The 15209-nt window shown below is 58.8% G+C and overlaps 1 protein-coding gene across 1 annotated transcript; it reads right to left on the bottom strand.

The window, feature by feature from the left end:
• Positions 1-12290: 12290 nt before the first annotated feature.
• Positions 12291-13712, bottom strand: PPDPF (pancreatic progenitor cell differentiation and proliferation factor). The gene is made up of 4 exons (XM_021672482.2): positions 13582-13712; positions 13060-13139; positions 12840-12917; positions 12291-12764 (listed from the first exon to the last, which is right to left on the bottom strand). The coding sequence occupies exons 2-4, from the start codon at positions 13112-13114 to the stop codon at positions 12553-12555; spliced, it is 345 nt and encodes a 114-aa protein (XP_021528157.1). The 5' UTR covers positions 13115-13139; positions 13582-13712; the 3' UTR covers positions 12291-12552.
• Between the last annotated feature and the right edge of the window lie 1497 nt (positions 13713-15209).

Genomic DNA, 15209 nt, shown 5'->3' with positions numbered 1-15209 from the left:
TTATCCTATGACATCTATTCTATCTCACATTATTCCTAGGAGTCTGGTGCAGTGTTATCTGTGATAATTTTGGTTATTATATTAAAGTGCTGTATGCCACAGAAATAACCCAGTTTCCTCACCTATGCTGTCACTCATATAAGAATCTCTCATCAGAGCCACCGCCTGGGCTCCCCTAAGTCTTTGGTCATTCACAGTGATTGTCTCACTTTGATTTTTTCCTGAAAGCTTTGCAATCAGCAGGTTCCAAATGGTTTCTTCTTCAATGAGACAGGTTTCTGGTTAAGATCATACCCTTGCCTTGGGTAAGAATTTCCAGAACTTGAATGAGGACCCTGGCAGGCCCATGAAGGTGCTATCCAGGATCAATCAGAACAAGAATTAATGATATGGGAATGAATGAACCGACGAGGATAATGACTTTTGCCTGAAACATTACAGTTCTTTAATATTTTGTTTTCCAGATTTAAGAAAACACTTTTTTTTTTTTTCAGGTTCTTGCTCTGTCGCCCAGGCTGCAGTGTGAACACACCTCATTACAGCCTCGAATTTTCAAATTCCCAGGCTCCAGTGATCCTGCTGCTTCAGCCTCCCAAATAGCTGGGACAACAGGAATGTGCCACCACATGTGGCTAATTAAAAAAAAAATTTGTAGATTCAGGGTCTTGCTATGTTGCCCAGGCTGGTCTTGAGCTCCTGGGCTCTAGCAGTCCTCCTGCCTTGGCTTCCCACAGTCTAGGATTGCAGGCATGAGCTGCCGTGCCCAGCGTGGGCACGAAAGCTGTCTGTGCAAGAGTTGCTGGGGAGATTTCTCTGAAGTCTGTATCAAGTAGGGCGGCTTCAGCTTACAGGGCTTCAGGAAAAGAGCGGTTTTAATCTTCAGTGATTCCGTGAGGAAGGGTGGGAGGAAAACTGGAAATATTGGTTTCATGACCTGTAGGCAGGTGTCAGAGGAAGCTGGAGTTCAGGACCCAGTCTGGGTCACAGGTAGGTGGCAAAACCTGCAGACTGTGAACCGGGCTAGAATCGAATATTCTAGGGGCACTGTCGTTTTATTTTGAAACATAATTTTGCTCTCTATGGTCAACATATTTCTTGTGTTTTCTTTTCTTTTTGAGATTTTTCTCACTCTGTCGCCCAGGCTGGAGTGCAGTGGCACGATCTCAGCTCACCGCAACCTCCGCCTCCTGGGTTCAAGTGATTCTCCTGCCTCAGCCTCCCGAGTAGCTGGGACTACAGGGGTGCGCCACCATGCCTGGCTAATTTTTGTATTTTTAGTAGAGATGGGGTTTCATCATGTTGGCCAGGCCGGTCTGGAACTCCTGACCTCAGGTGATCCACCTGCCTCGGCCTCCCAAAGTGCTGGGATTACAGGTGTGAGCCACCACGCCAGGCTGCAAATTAACAAACTTCAATCAAAGATAATAAAAGATTGATTTGTTTGCAGAATAAGTTTGGGCTCATTAACCTGGCCTGGTTATTTATGTAAGTGGAAGGACAGTGATTAACTGCATGGGTTCTTTCTTGGCTTTTGTTTTTCAACAGGATCTTGCCCTGTCGCCCAGGCTGGAGTGGTGGCACCATCATGGTTCCCTGCCGCCTTGACTTCCTGTGCTCAAGCGAGCCTCCAGCCCCACCCTCCAGAGTAGCTGGGACTACAGGCATGTGACGCACACCTGGTGAATTCATTTTTATTTTAGTAGAGAGGGACTCCCACTATGTCGTGCCTGTGGGGCCCAGCCCTATGAGGGTCAGGGGGTGTCCCCTCTCACCGTGCCGAGGCACTGGATCTGAGAAATAAGGAAACAAGACACCAAGAGGCTGGATAAGAGCAGCTGGGCTCGGGGCCAACGCCACTTACAAGCGGACGCAGGAGAGGCCCTGAGTGTCCAGGCGTGTCTGTATTTACCGGGTACAGGTCGGGGGGAAAGGGCAGTGAGCGAGCTCATCTTAAGAACAGTGATAGGGTCAAGACAATCACATGAGCAAGCAGCAAGGGGCCCATCCTCGTTAGGTCACCGAGGCGAGGAGGTGGGCGGTGTGCAGCGAGGAGGGTGCGGCGTGCAGCCAGGAGAGGGCGGCGTGCAGCGAGGAGGGTGAGGCGTGCAGAGAGGAGGGTACAGCGTGCAGAGAGGAGGGTGCGGCGTGCAGCGGGGAGGGGGCGGCGTGCAGCAGGGAGGGGGCGGCGTGCAGCCAGGAGGGGGCAGCGTGCAACATCTTACTGAGGGACAGGCCACTTCGAGGGTTTTCCACAGTCAGCTCAGTAGCAGCAGAGCTGACAGGGCACAGAGCCACCGAGGCACGATTACCCGGTTGTACTGCAGGGGTTTTTAGCCCTCGGACGCTCGTGGGATTGCCGGCCTGCGGCCAGCTTTCCACAAGAACTGGACACCAGATACTGCAGCTCTCTTTCAGGAAGAGTGACTCTTGCTCCACGCCTGCCGTACAGCGGGTATCTTTACGATACTGAGCGCTGCCCCCTGGGCCGGCCTGCCACGTAGCGCACGCCCTTTCAGGCAGGGGCACTGCCGCCTGGGCCGCAGATTCTTGCCCTGGTGTGGCTGTTTTTCCCTAGCTCATGCCTGCACTGTCTGCTCTTGACACTCCTCTGACTACAAACTAAGACACGACTATATAAAAGGATTATGTAAAAGGAAAGAAATGAGCAGCAAGTTATTCTTCAGGCACCGAACGTGCCAGGGGTCTGCGTAGCTCTCCTTCCTCGGTGCCCAGAAGGCGGGGTTACCCACATTTCCCCCTTTCTTGTGTTTTACAAGAGCGGTCATGGCCACCATGGCCTGAAGCTGTCCACGACTGTCTGTGAAATCCATGAATGCAGTAACATGTAATTAACAAGGTACAAATGCAAACAACAACCAGCATTACCGCAGACAAAGAGAAAGCACCTGGGGGCATAGCCTGTTTCTGAAACCGATTACAGGGATTAAGATTGGAGAGGGTTTCCGAACCTGGGGTCGTAGTCACGTGTGCCTGAGAACGCTCAGAAATGTGCTGCTTTGGGCGGCTGATGTCCGACACTCGGTTACCATCCCAGGACGGAAGGTGAGGACGTACAGTGTCCCAGGGATGGAGTGCAGCGTCATAACTGAAGGGAGTAATGCAGAAGTCAGAAGCGCTCCAGTCACATTGCAACTGAGCACAGTGTTCAAGGGTTAAGTCCCTGTCGCCCGGCCAAGTGACACTTTGGCGAAGGTCAGTAATTTGATTAGCCAATTCCCGAACAGTGTGGGACTGAGAATCCCAGGGGTTAGTGGAATTCTTTTGCCAATGTTTAACAACGTGAGCCGTTTGGATGGAGTTGTGAACAGCCACACCAGCAGTTGCAGTGGAGGCCGTGACAGCAATCGGTCCAAGGACCACAGCGTCAGCATAAAAATGAAGCACCGGGTGCTACGTAAGATGCCCTCGAGGATTTGAGTCAATGTGCGTTGAGTGCAAGGACTCCCACGGGCGGTGTAGCACAAGGGAATCCAAACTCCCTCCCTGGCCCTCACCAACAGCACACTTGAGCTGATAGAAAAGGCAGCATCTAAACAAGAAAACAATTTGCAATTGGTACAATCAATAGAATTGGTAACAAAGGAAACGGAAAAGTTGCCAACCAGTAACAGGTAAGGAGGCTTGACACAACTGCAAATACGCACTGGTCTTTAGGGACAATATTGCCCAGGCTGCGAAGGTGAGCGCCCGAGGAGCCGTTCCGAAGACGAAGTCCGGTTAAAGCTACAGCAGCTTCCGCAGTTCAGGGGGGCGACTCACCTTGGGGCGAGATGCAGTGATGCAGCGTGGGACCATCTGTGGAAACGGCAAGGTCCACAGGTGAGGCCTAGAATGCAGGTCTGAGCTTCCCGTGTCTTCCGTGAAGGGACGAGGGGATTCCAAACAGTACGCTTCTGGTCCAGTGCAGTTACGCCAACAAGCAACGGCAGTAACCATGGCAACGGGCACACGCGGTGGTCCCGGGAAACACCATGAATGTGGAACGGACCTTCCGTAGGAACTTGGGGGCAAGCAAGTAACCCTGTGTTTTGTCACAAAGGACGACCTGAGGATAGGATGGACCAGGGCTGCTAGCTGTGAGAAAGGGACAGGAATGGATGCTGGGTCTGGAAAGAGGCCTTACTGGCCTGAGGTACAACCGACATCCATGGCTGAGGAGCAGGAGGGAGACAGTCGGGGTCGGCCCGAGGCAAAGAGGAGGAAATTTAAATCCAACAGAGGCCTTGAAAGGGCTGCCTCCTTCGTTCTGAGGACAGGTAGGCGGTTGTCATTAGGCCTGGGCAGGGAAGCATTATCGTTAGTATAGATTTCAGTGGGAGTCCGTCCAAGAGACGGAGCGTACGCGGCGGGGAAGGTACGTATGCCCAGCTGGGGAAGTCACCAGGCATGGGAGGCACAGCAGCAGGGCAGCCTGTCGCAGAGAAAAGGACAACGGGAGCGGCAGCGAGAGCACAGCTGGGAGAAGGAGGGATGTTGCATCGATCTGTAATGTGACAAGCCACATTCACAAGCCGGCCAGTCTGAGTCCACGTGAGCAAAGGAGTAAAAAGCGGGCTTTCGTTAACAGGACGCTGGCGGGGGGGTGGTGGCAGAGGACTGCCGTGGTGACGGGAAGAGTTAGGATTAGACAGATGGGCGACACGGTCAGACGGAAGTCGGTTCACCGAGGGCGGAGCGCTCCTGTGATGTCTGCGGGGCGGCGGGGGAGCTCGTGATGTTCCTCCGGGATGAGCTTCGGTGCTGCGATGGAATCCAAACGGGGTCAAGAGAGTTCTCTGCGGAAGCACCAGCAAATCCTCGGCCCACGGTTATAGGAGCTCCTGACGTCCATTTTGTAGTGGCCGAATCTTCCCAGCACAGTCTTTCCCTTTGCAGGGTTGTGTTGAACGGCTGTAAAACGTCGCTCAGCAGCCGCGTGAGGCTGAGACCTGCGGTGATGAAGAAAATGTAAACTAAGCAACGCCAGAGGCAGTCTGGCCTGGGGAGTGAAGCAATCTCGATCATCTGGTTCTGTTGTTTATTTAACTGTTCCTTGAGAGTCCCGTTGGCCGTTTCTACCAGGGCCTGTCCTTGTGCGTTGTAAGGAATGCCGGTGCTGTGCTGAACGTCCCATCGCTCTAGGAAGCGCTGAGATGACTTACTAGTATATCCCGGTCCATTATGGGTTTTTAGCTTTGCAGGTACACCCCTCACAGCGAGGTGTGAGATCTGGGCCGCATGTTCCCATTTGGCAGGTGGCCCAGATAAAATGGGAAAAGGTGTCTATTGATACATGAATGAAATAAGCCTTCCCAAAAGCAGGCTGGTGGGTCACGTCCGTTTGCCATAAGGCATTGGGAGCGAGACCCCTGGGGCTGGTGCCGGCCGGTTGTGAGGGAAGGGAGACAACCTGGCAGGAAGCGCAACCGCGGGCGACCCGTTCGCCTCTTTCCACATAACAGCGTAACGGTCTTTAAGACCTGAAGCATTAACATGAGTTAATTCATGAAAGTTGCGGGCCTCCTGCAGAGCGGCAGCTGCCGAGGCATCTGCCCGGGAACTGGCTGTGCTTAACGGGCCAGGCAAAGAGCTACGAGCTCTCCTGTGTGTCATCTACGAGGGGAGGTCCCGGCCGCACGACTGTTCGTAAGCAGGAGCAGGAGCCCAGTGGCCGTCAGACAGAAACTTGACCAAGGCAGTTTCTATGGCGTGAGTAACACGGACCACATGAGCAGAGCCTGAGACAGTGTTTAAAGGGCCTGGAGAATCTTCCAAGGCCGCAATGACAGCTATTAGTTCTGCTCACTGAACTGAAACAGCTGGAGTGTGGAAAGGCAGCCTTGCCGCGTCAGTAAAAACAGTCGCTGCTCCCTCGGGCGTTTCGGTGACTTCTGGCAGCACCCTAGAGGTCAGCTGAAGAACGAAGAAGCTTAACATCGGGGTGACGGTTGTCAATGACACCGGGAATCCTGCCAGGTTAGCCTCCCGGGAGGTGGAACGAACAAAGCCCGGCGGATCTGTTCCCGTCTCACGTGTGCTTCTAAACCCGACAGGCACAGTGCCTGCCACGAGCCAGCCCTATCGAGGTAGAAAGTTGATCCCAATACACTGACAGCGATCGTGCAGTGGCGTGAGGCGGAAATCACCCCCGACGGGACTGTGATCCTGCTAATCACCCGCAGGGGAGTGGGGGCGGCAAAAGTCAGAACGGTAAAAGGCAAAGAGGGTGAATCCTAGACACCTGGGCCTCACGGATTCTGTGTTCTGCAAAACGTGATTCTTGCTCAGCTTCCAGAGAAAGGTGTGTTTGTCGTGCAGGCGAGGGTCCCCTCTCAAGGTGGAAAAAAGGTCAGAAAGAGCATGAGTAGGGATTCCTAGTACTGCATGGATCCAGTGAACGTCTCCGAGGAGTTGCTGGAAGTCATTCAAGGTTTCTAAGCCATCTTGCTGCAGTCCAGCTTCGGCTTGATCGTGGACTCCTCTAGTTGCATTTCTACGTACTGATAAGGGGTGGACAGCTGGGTCTTCTCCGGGGAGATAGGCCAGCTGCTGTAACGAGCTCCGTGAGCACAGAGAACACTGTGACAAAAGTGTCACGCGTCAGAGCCACACACAGAATGTCATCCACATAGTGAATCAGATCGCACTGGGGGAACTGAGTTCTGGCTGGGGACAGCCCTTTTCACACACAGAACTGACAGACTGTGGGGCCGTTAATCATACCTCGAGGCAAGAGCCTCCGCTGCAATCTCGTTGTTTATGGAGGGCACCGTGAAAGCAAATTTATGACAGTCCTGCGGAGTCAGAGGGATGTCGAAGAAGAAATCCTATAAGTCAGTGACAAGCAAAGGGCAGGAGCCTTGTATCGCAGGCTGGGAAGGGAAGCCAGGCCGTAACATTCCCATGGGCTGAATGGCTCTGTTGACCCCTCTAAGGTCAGTAAGCGTTCGCCATTTCCTCGATTTTTTCTGTATAATAAAAACAGGTGAATTCCAGGGGGAAGAAGAAGGTTCAATGTGTCCCAGTTTTAGCTGTCCCTGTACTAAGGAGTGAAGAGCTTCCCGTGTTGAAAGGGACAGCGGCCGCTGGTCAATCAGCACAGGGGATTCTGACAGCCAGGTAAGGGCCGTGGGCTCCGGAAGCGTCCCAGTGACCGCTCCTATACAGGGTAACCAAGACCCCGAGTATGGTGCTTTGGACTGGGAATCGGGGGTTCCTGAATCCCCTGCTCACACCTGCCTAAGCTACGACCTGGAACATAACCCATACAGGCCATGATGTTCGCACTTTGAGGGCTACAGACAGCCTCAAAGGAAAGGAAAGATGAGCGCCCCGTTGTTGCAACAGGCCGCGTCCCCAGAGATTGACAGGAATGGGGGTGATGACAGGACGGATGGTAGCCGTTTGTCCCTCCAGCCTGACACGTTGTAGGATTAAAGGGCTCTGGTGTGCTTCCGACGCCCGGCCTACACCCACCAGGGCAGTTTCGGCCTTTTCCTTAGGCCAGTGGCAGGGCCGTTGGTGGAGTGCGAGGGTGGAAGCCTCTGCACCGTGTCCCCCACCTCCTGGAACTGTTTGCCCTGAACATGGGTAGTGCACGCGGGGCGGGAGTCAGTAACAGCAGGAGCGTAGTAGGCAGTTTTGCCCTGGGAGTGGAGCGTAGTAGGCAGCTTAGCCCTGGGAGTGGAGCGTAGTAGGCAGCTTTACCCTGGGAGTTGACATTACCGAGACCGCCTGTGCGGGTAACTGAGGCACGTGCGAAGGACAGACGAGGCAATACGGTCCCCTGCAGCGGCAGACCAAGGAACGAAAGCGGGAGAAGAGCGTGAATGTCACCGGCATAATCAGAGTCCACAACACCGGTGTGTACTCAAACACCTTGTGAAGGGACGCTTAGTAAGATGGCACCCACTGGAGTGGGCCACAAACACCCGTAAGAACAGGCTGCGGGGCGGTCCCCAGGCAATGGGGAGACATCCCTAGTGGGACATAAAACTATTGCTGGTGTACCCGTGAGGGAGGGGCACACACTGTGAGACAGTGCGGAGGGGTTTTGTGGAGACTGATGCGGGGATTGGGGAATGGGACAGGCTGGACCAGGAACGCAGAGGTCAGAGGAGGTCGATGGAGAATCTGTGGCTGGAATGTTCGTGCAGTCTCCTGAGAGGTCAGTGGTCCCCACTGGGAGTCCCCGGAAGGCAGGGTCACCCCATTGTTTATCAGGGCCTGGGGACAGCCCTGCTTCCCGTTTCCCTGCACGGGGGGAAGAATTCAGCCTTCCAGGTCTGGAAGAGCCCAGTGAGATCCCTTTCGGCAGTGAGGACAGACGGAAGCAGGCACAGAGACAGAAGGAGCTGCAGGAGCTTGAGGGGGACGTCGTACTGCTTCGGTGTGGTGCGCATCAGGACGACGTGGGCACGCTTTACGGAAGCGTTTGGGCTGTCCACAACGGTGGCAATGATCTGTGACTTGAATCTCTGCCATTGCTCCAGCCATTGAGCCGTAACCGTAGCTGTGTGACTGGTGATGCCAACACCTTCACGGGCTTAATGTAAGCTGAAAGGACGTCACTGCCAGGAGTGAGACTGGTTTTCACAGGGCGGATAGCCGCCTGGCAATCAGAGTTAGCCTGTTCAATACGCCGTAAGTTCTACAATAACCTTTTGACCATCGGGGTCCAGAATGGCTTTTTCCACCGCGTCTTGAAGACGGGCCGGGAAATCAGGGCAAGGTTCATTAGAGCCTTGTTGGACAGCTGTAAAGGAAGGAGTCCGTGTGCTGTCATCCTGAATTTTATCCCAAGCATCTAGACAGCATCGCCGGAGTCATTCGTTGGCCTCGTCAGGTAAGGTAGCCAGGCTGGCCGGGGAAACCCACTCGCACGCTCCTAAGAGCTGGTCGCCGTGACCGGGATGGGAGGATCAGCAGCGGCATTGAGGCGGACCCGGTTAGTAACAGTGTCTCTCCACCATGTGAGGATTGTAAATATTGGGAGCGAGTGAGGACTGACCGCATCAGGGTTTCCCAGTCGTAAAGAACAAGCCGCTGCCCTTCTGCAATAGACTTTAGAGGGGCACGGACCAAAGGAGGGTTTGTGCCATATCGTTTCACTGCGTCCTTAAAGTCCTTGCGGAAGGGAAATGAAAAAGTTTCCCAGTAACTGGATGAATAATAGTTTGATCAGGGTTAAGAGGGCCAGGTTTGGTAATGGCCAAGATAGCCAGCGGCTGCTGCCGGGGCCGCACCTATGGCTGAGCCGGCTGTGCAGCCCCAGGGGGCTGGTGTGGCTACTGTGGCTGCTGTGGCAGTTCTGCCTCATCTGTGGCTGGTGCACAGCGTCGGGAGCAGGAGCGTGTTGTAACGGGGATCAGCCTGATTGTCAGCCGTGGGCAGGACCAGGGTTCCCTATAGAGGGGGTGTACTATGACCAGGAATTGCCAGGTTTATCCCGAGCTCACGGAGGCATAGGGTAGGGTTGTTAAATTTGAGGCAAGAACACCCAATCCATGTAAAAGGGGGAATAATCAAGGAGGCCACGTTGCTAACTCCTGTAACCATGGGTAGATGCCCACGGAAACATGAGAAACAGCCCCTGCAGTTCCAATTACAGGTGATTTGACGGGGACCAAATGGGTAACACCTTAGGTAGCGGCAGCAGGTGGAGGGCACAGGCTGTTAATTCCAACTATGAGATGTCTCGTGCTGTGAGAAACTGCGGGAAATAAGGAAACAAGACACCAAGAGGCTGGATAAGAGCAGCTGGGCTCGGGGCCAACGCCACTTACAAGCGGACGCAGGCGAGGCCCCGAGCGTCCAGGCGCGTCTGTATTTACTGGGTACGGGTCGGGGGGGAAAGGGCAGTGAGTGAGCTCATCTTAAGAACAGTGATAGGGTCAAGACAATCACGTGAGCAAGAAGCAAGGGGCCCATCCTCGTTAGGTCACCGAGGCGAGGAGGTGGGCGGTGTGCAGAGAGGAGGGGGCGGCGTGCAGCCAGGAGGGGGCGGTGTGCAACATCTTACCGAGGGGTGGGCCACTTTGAGGGTTTTCCACAGTCAGCTCAGTAGCAGCAGAGCTGACAGGGCACAGAGCCACCGAGGCACGATTACCCGGTTGTATTGCAGGGGTTTTTAGCCCTCGGACGCTCGCGGGATTGCCGGCCTGCGGCCAGCTTTCCACAAGAACTGGACACCAGATACTGCAGCTCTCTTTCAGGAAGAGTGACTCTTGCTCCACGCCTGCCGTACAGCGGGTATCTTTACGATACTGAGCGCTGCCCCCTGGGCCGGCCTGCCACGTAGCGCACGCCCTTTCAGGCAGGGGCACTGCCGCCTGGGCCGCAGATTCTTGCCCTGGTGTGGCTGTTTTTCCCTAGCTCATGCCTGCACTGTCTGCTCTTGACACTCCTCTGACTACAAACTAAGACACGACTATATAAAAGGATTATGTAAAAGGAAAGAAATGAGCAGCAAGTTATTCTTCAGGCACCAAACGTGCCAGGGGTCTGCGTAGCTCTCCTTCCTCAGTGCCCAGAAGGGGGGTTACCCACAGCACTGCCCAGGCTCAATTCCTAGGATTTTTAGGTGGGATCCTCCCACCTCAGCCTCCCCAGTAACTGGAACTACAGGCATGCACCATCATGTCTGGCTAATTTTTGTATTTTTTAGTAGAAACAGGGTTTTTGTCACCATGCTCGCCAGGCTGGTCTTGAACTCCTGGCCTCAAGTGATGCACCCGCCTTGGCCTCCCAAAGTGTTGGGGTTACAGGTATGAGCCACCTCGCTTGGCCCAATCTGTCTTGTTCAAGGGTCTCAGCCATGAATCTTGTGACAGGTGAGGAAAAGATAAGACTTCTCCCCGCTACAGAGAATCTGATGAAGGTGCAGCTCCCAATAGCAGGGCATGGTCACTCCCGGGGTCATGAGATCCTCCAGCCAAGGAGCCCCCTGACCTGAAACAGGGGACAACGATGCCCTGGGCAGCCCAGGGCTCAGCTGCTTCCTCCTCCCAGGTGCTCTGTCCGAGACACCAGCTCTTGGGCAGTGCCCCTGCCCCACCGACTCCAAAAGCCAGGACAGCTCCACACCCTTCAGCTCAGCTGAGACAAGGGCAGAGCCCCCTGGGCCACGTGTGGTGGGGACCTAAGTGTGGCTGGGCTCTCCCTTCAACACCGACTCCTACACCCTCACAGCTGTGTGTGTGTGGAGGGGGGTCTCTGTGGGGACCAGGGGCTGTCCCAACATGGTCATCAGCAGCTGCCCCCGGGGGACTTTGGGAGCCTCATCTGTACACTGAAAAGACTGCAGGAGGCTCAGCTGCCCTTGGGAGCAGCCTCCCACTCCTGGGTCCACAGGAGGCTTCCCCACCCAGCTCAGCACTGAACCCGGCCTGGATGCCTGGGTGAGGCTGCCCCCACCCTTTGGGCAGGACAAAGTCTCGGCCATCAGAGGCCACAAGCCAGATGCCTTCCCACCAACTGAACCCCACTGCTCTCAGAGGCCCCTGCAGCCCCCACTGAACCCCATCCTAGGGAGACCCCTCCCCTCACCGTGTCCCCGGCCACACACCAAGTCTCCAGCCATCTCACTGACTCCCACCCCTCACTAAGCTGCCTCTCAACAGACCTGAGTCAATCCCTGCAGGCCCCAGGAGGTGTGGGGACACTGCTTGCCTTGGTTACAGAGGAGTCTACTGAGCTCACAGCCCACTTGCTCCTGTGTGCAGACCACCCCCGCCCCCCTGGCTCCAGGCAGGTCTGGCATTGTGCCTGCCCAGATGATACAGCCCACCCCCTCATTCCTGCGCCCTCTGACCTTTAAGCTGGGCTACCTGTGGCAGGAGGACCCCTGCAGAGTGCCTGCGGCCCCTACCCCTCAGCCTGTCTTGGGGCAACAGCCCTGCGGGAGGCCCTTGGGAGACCCCTGAAGATGCCCAGACCCGCTGGGAGGCGGCCTGCCAGCACGCACTGGTCCCTCAGGTGGGAGCTTCCCAGCTCACAGCCAGAGGCTGACTGCCTGGCGCCTCTTCGGATAAGGGGCCTCAATCCCTCCGAGGACCAGCCCTCCCATGCTCAAGGTGGCTGCCCTGAGGCCTGCTTGCCCAGCTCCAGGACTGCCTGCTGCCCAAGGCTCCCCGGAAGCAGCAGGGAACCCCACCCTTCTCAGCCCCAGCAGCGGCCTCACAGCGGGACCAGGCCAGTCCCCAACAGGAAGTGAGGTTGGGAGGGGTTCAGCCATTTCCCACACTCAGACAGAAGCTTGGCCACACAGTTCAGGCACACACCAGCGGGGATGTGGCTGCTTGGAGTTTATTTTCTGCTTGGTGCCAGGCGCACAGTTCCGGGTGTCAGGAAAGCTGCTCAGGGCTGGGGCGAGCTGGGCGGTAGAGAGCCGGGCCCTCAGTCCTTTTTGGTGTCTGCTGTGTGGATGTGGAGGTCTGCTGGCTGCAGCCGCCTAGTCTACCAAGGGTGGGGGGACGTGGGGGTTGTGGGGGCGGGAGGGGCTCTGGTGGCCTAGCGCCTCCGCAGGCCTGGAGCTGGTGGTCATCGCTCAGGTCAGGACCGCGGCCCAGCGCTGGCTGTGCTGGGCTGACTCCCGGGCTGCTTCCTCGGGGCGTCCTGAGCCAGGCCACAGGTGGTCACGCTGCGGGAGGCCTGGGGGGGTTCCGGGTGCTCTGCAGACTCCAGCACCGTGGCCATGAACGGGAGGGTGGACTTCCCGAAAAAGAAGCTGGCCCACCAGTGACCCGGGTCAGCCTTGGGGATACCTGAGAGAAGCAAAGCGGGGTCATGACGGTGCCAGCTCCTGGGGGGGCGGTGGAGAGGGGCGGCCCTGAACTCACCCGGGGGGTGGGGAATGGCTTCCGCGGGGCACTCGGTACTACTGCAGGAGCTGTTGCTGGAAGTGGAACCCAGGCGGCCTGGAGAGGAGAGGTCCCGTCAGCAGCGCAGGGCGCGGGGCGCGGGGACCCCCAGCCCACCGGCCCTTAGGGGTCATGCAGGCGGTACGTGGGGCGAGGAGCGGGCAGGGCGTCTGCGTGGTGGGGGGCAGGGGCTACTCACGCCGGTAGTAGTCGTGGGTGGCCACGAGCGAGCCGCTGGAGGGGATGGCCGCCATGCTCTGGCTTGCGGGCTGGTGGGACCTGCGCAGGGTCGAGGGGCCCCTCGGGTCAGCGGGCCTCGCTCGGGAAGGCGCTCCCGGGCGGGTGGAGCCGACGCGCGGGGCTATTTACCGAGGCGGGCGGGGCTCCCCAGCTCCCGGGACCGCCTTCGCCGCGCGGGGTGCGGGCGGCTCCAACCAGCCCGAACCGGCCGCGCCGGCGGAACAAAGGCGCTTTGTGCGCGGGGCCTCCAGGAACCTGGCGGGCGTCGTCCCGACCCGCCCGGCCCGAGAGCAGCCCGCCCGGGACCCCGCGCCCAGCGCGCACCAGGCGGAGACGACCAGAGAGGAGGGGACAGGAGGGGAGAGGAGGGGACAGGAGGGGACAGGAGGGGAGAGGAGGGGACAGGAGGGTACAGGAGGGGAGCCCACCGGCCCGGCCTGCGCGCCCCCGGCCTGCTCGGCCCATCCGCGCGGACCCTCACCTGGGCGGCGACCCCTCCGGGCCTCGGCGCACGATCACGGGTGGCGGGGACGGGGGCGCTAGGCCACGGAGCCCATTTGCAAAGGAGACCGCGGGAGGCCGCTCCACGACCGAGACGGGCGCGCGCAGAGTGCGCAGGCGCGGACGCGTCCACTTATATGCCCGGGGGTCCGGCCGCGTCACGGAGGGCTGGGCTCGCCGGCTCCTCCCCAGCTCCTCTCGGCCCCGCCCCAGCCCCTCTTGACCCCTCCCCGAGCCCCGCTCGGCCCCGCCCAGCCCCTCTCGACCCCGCCCCGAGCCCCGCTCGGCCCCGCCCCAGCCCCTCTTGACCCGCCCCAGCCCCACTCGGCCCCGCCCCGAGCCCCCACTAGGCCCCGCTCCAGCCCCTCTCGACCCCGCCCAGCCCCGCTCGGCCCCGCCCCAGCCCCTCTCGACCCCGCCCCGAGCACTGTTCGGCCCCGCCCAGCCGCTCGGCCCCGCCCCCGGGCCCACTCGCTCCGCCCCGATCCCCGGCGAAGCCGCGTCCTCAGATTCTTCCTCGGTCCGAGTGTCGCCGTGCGGCTTCCGCTGAACCCAGCCCCGCGGTGGCTTTCGTCTGGGGCGGCCCGGCCGGGCCTGGGTCTGCAGTACCAGGCCTCCAGGTCCGAGCCTGGCCATCATAGCCTTGGTGACCCGCACGTACAACTCTGGACGGTCCCCAGGAGCCAGAAAGTCTGAAGTAACCAGGTGGCCACAAAGAGAAGTGAAACAACTTGCTCCTGCCTCACCTAATGGCTCTCCCCCTGCAACCCGCAACCACCGTTCCTGCTCGGCCTCGCGGATTTCCCCCTGGACACTGGGTTTCTCCAGTGACCGTGCAGCCCGTGACGCCCTTCCCCTCCCCAAGATAGATTACCACCTTTAACCGACCACTTGCCTCAACCTATATGACCAGTCCCCTTTCCTACCCGCTTTGCCTAACTCCTTTGGACTTGGCCCGCTTGCACCCAGCGAGAAATAAAACAGCCTCATTTCCCACACAAAGCCCGGTGGTGTCTGTACGCGAGCGACGCGCCTGACAAGCAGGGGTTAAAAGACTCCGGCCCGGGTCCTAGAGCCCCGCCCCCCGGGTCCAGGCCCCGCCTTTCCCCCCGCCCCGCCCCGGGTCCAGGCCCCGCCCCTCCTCCCCTACCCCGGGTCCAGGCCCCGCCCCTGCCCCCCCTCCCCCGGGTCCAGGCCCCGCCCTTCCCCGCCCCGCCCCCGGGTCCAGGCCCCGCCCCGACCCCCGCCCCAGGTCCAGGCCCCTCCCTTCCCCCGCCCCCGGGTCCAGGCCCCGCCCTTACCCCGCCTCGCCCCGCCCCGCCCCGCCCCGCCCCGCCCGCCACCCCTGGCCCGGTCTCAGAACCCCGCCTGGCCCGTCCCGTCCTCTCCAGCCCCCGTGGAGGCGGCGGGAGCGCCCGGCGGTCCCCCAGGTGCTGCGTGCGCGGATCCCCCCCGGAGCCCCGCTCGCGGCTGTGGCGCCTCTGGACCCTGCACCCGGGTTCCCAGCCCCAGGCCGCTGCAGCCGCCTGCGGGGGGCGGCGAAAGGGTGGGCGGCGGAGGCGCGTAGAGGCGGGGCGCAGACGGGAGGGCGGCGGACTCGGGTGCGGG

Source organism: Aotus nancymaae, unplaced genomic scaffold, assembly GCF_030222135.1.
Source record: "Aotus nancymaae isolate 86718 unplaced genomic scaffold, 86718_ANA_hifiasm-v0.15.2.pri h1tg000029l, whole genome shotgun sequence".
Lineage (NCBI taxonomy): Eukaryota > Metazoa > Chordata > Mammalia > Primates > Aotidae > Aotus > Aotus nancymaae.
Note: the sequence above shows the minus strand (reverse complement) of the source record. Positions and strands in the feature narration are given on the sequence as shown.

Coding starts and splice junctions, on each gene's coding strand:
- PPDPF (XM_021672482.2), bottom strand. CDS start 13,114: ATGGCGGCCATCCCCTCCAGCGGCTCGCTCGTGGCCACCCACGACTAC. Junction 12,918..13,059: donor CACCCACGACTACTACCGGC/GTGAGTAGCCCC, acceptor TCTCCTCTCCAG/GCCGCCTGGGTTCCACTTCC. Junction 12,765..12,839: donor AGCCATTCCCCACCCCCCGG/GTGAGTTCAGGG, acceptor TGCTTCTCTCAG/GTATCCCCAAGGCTGACCCG.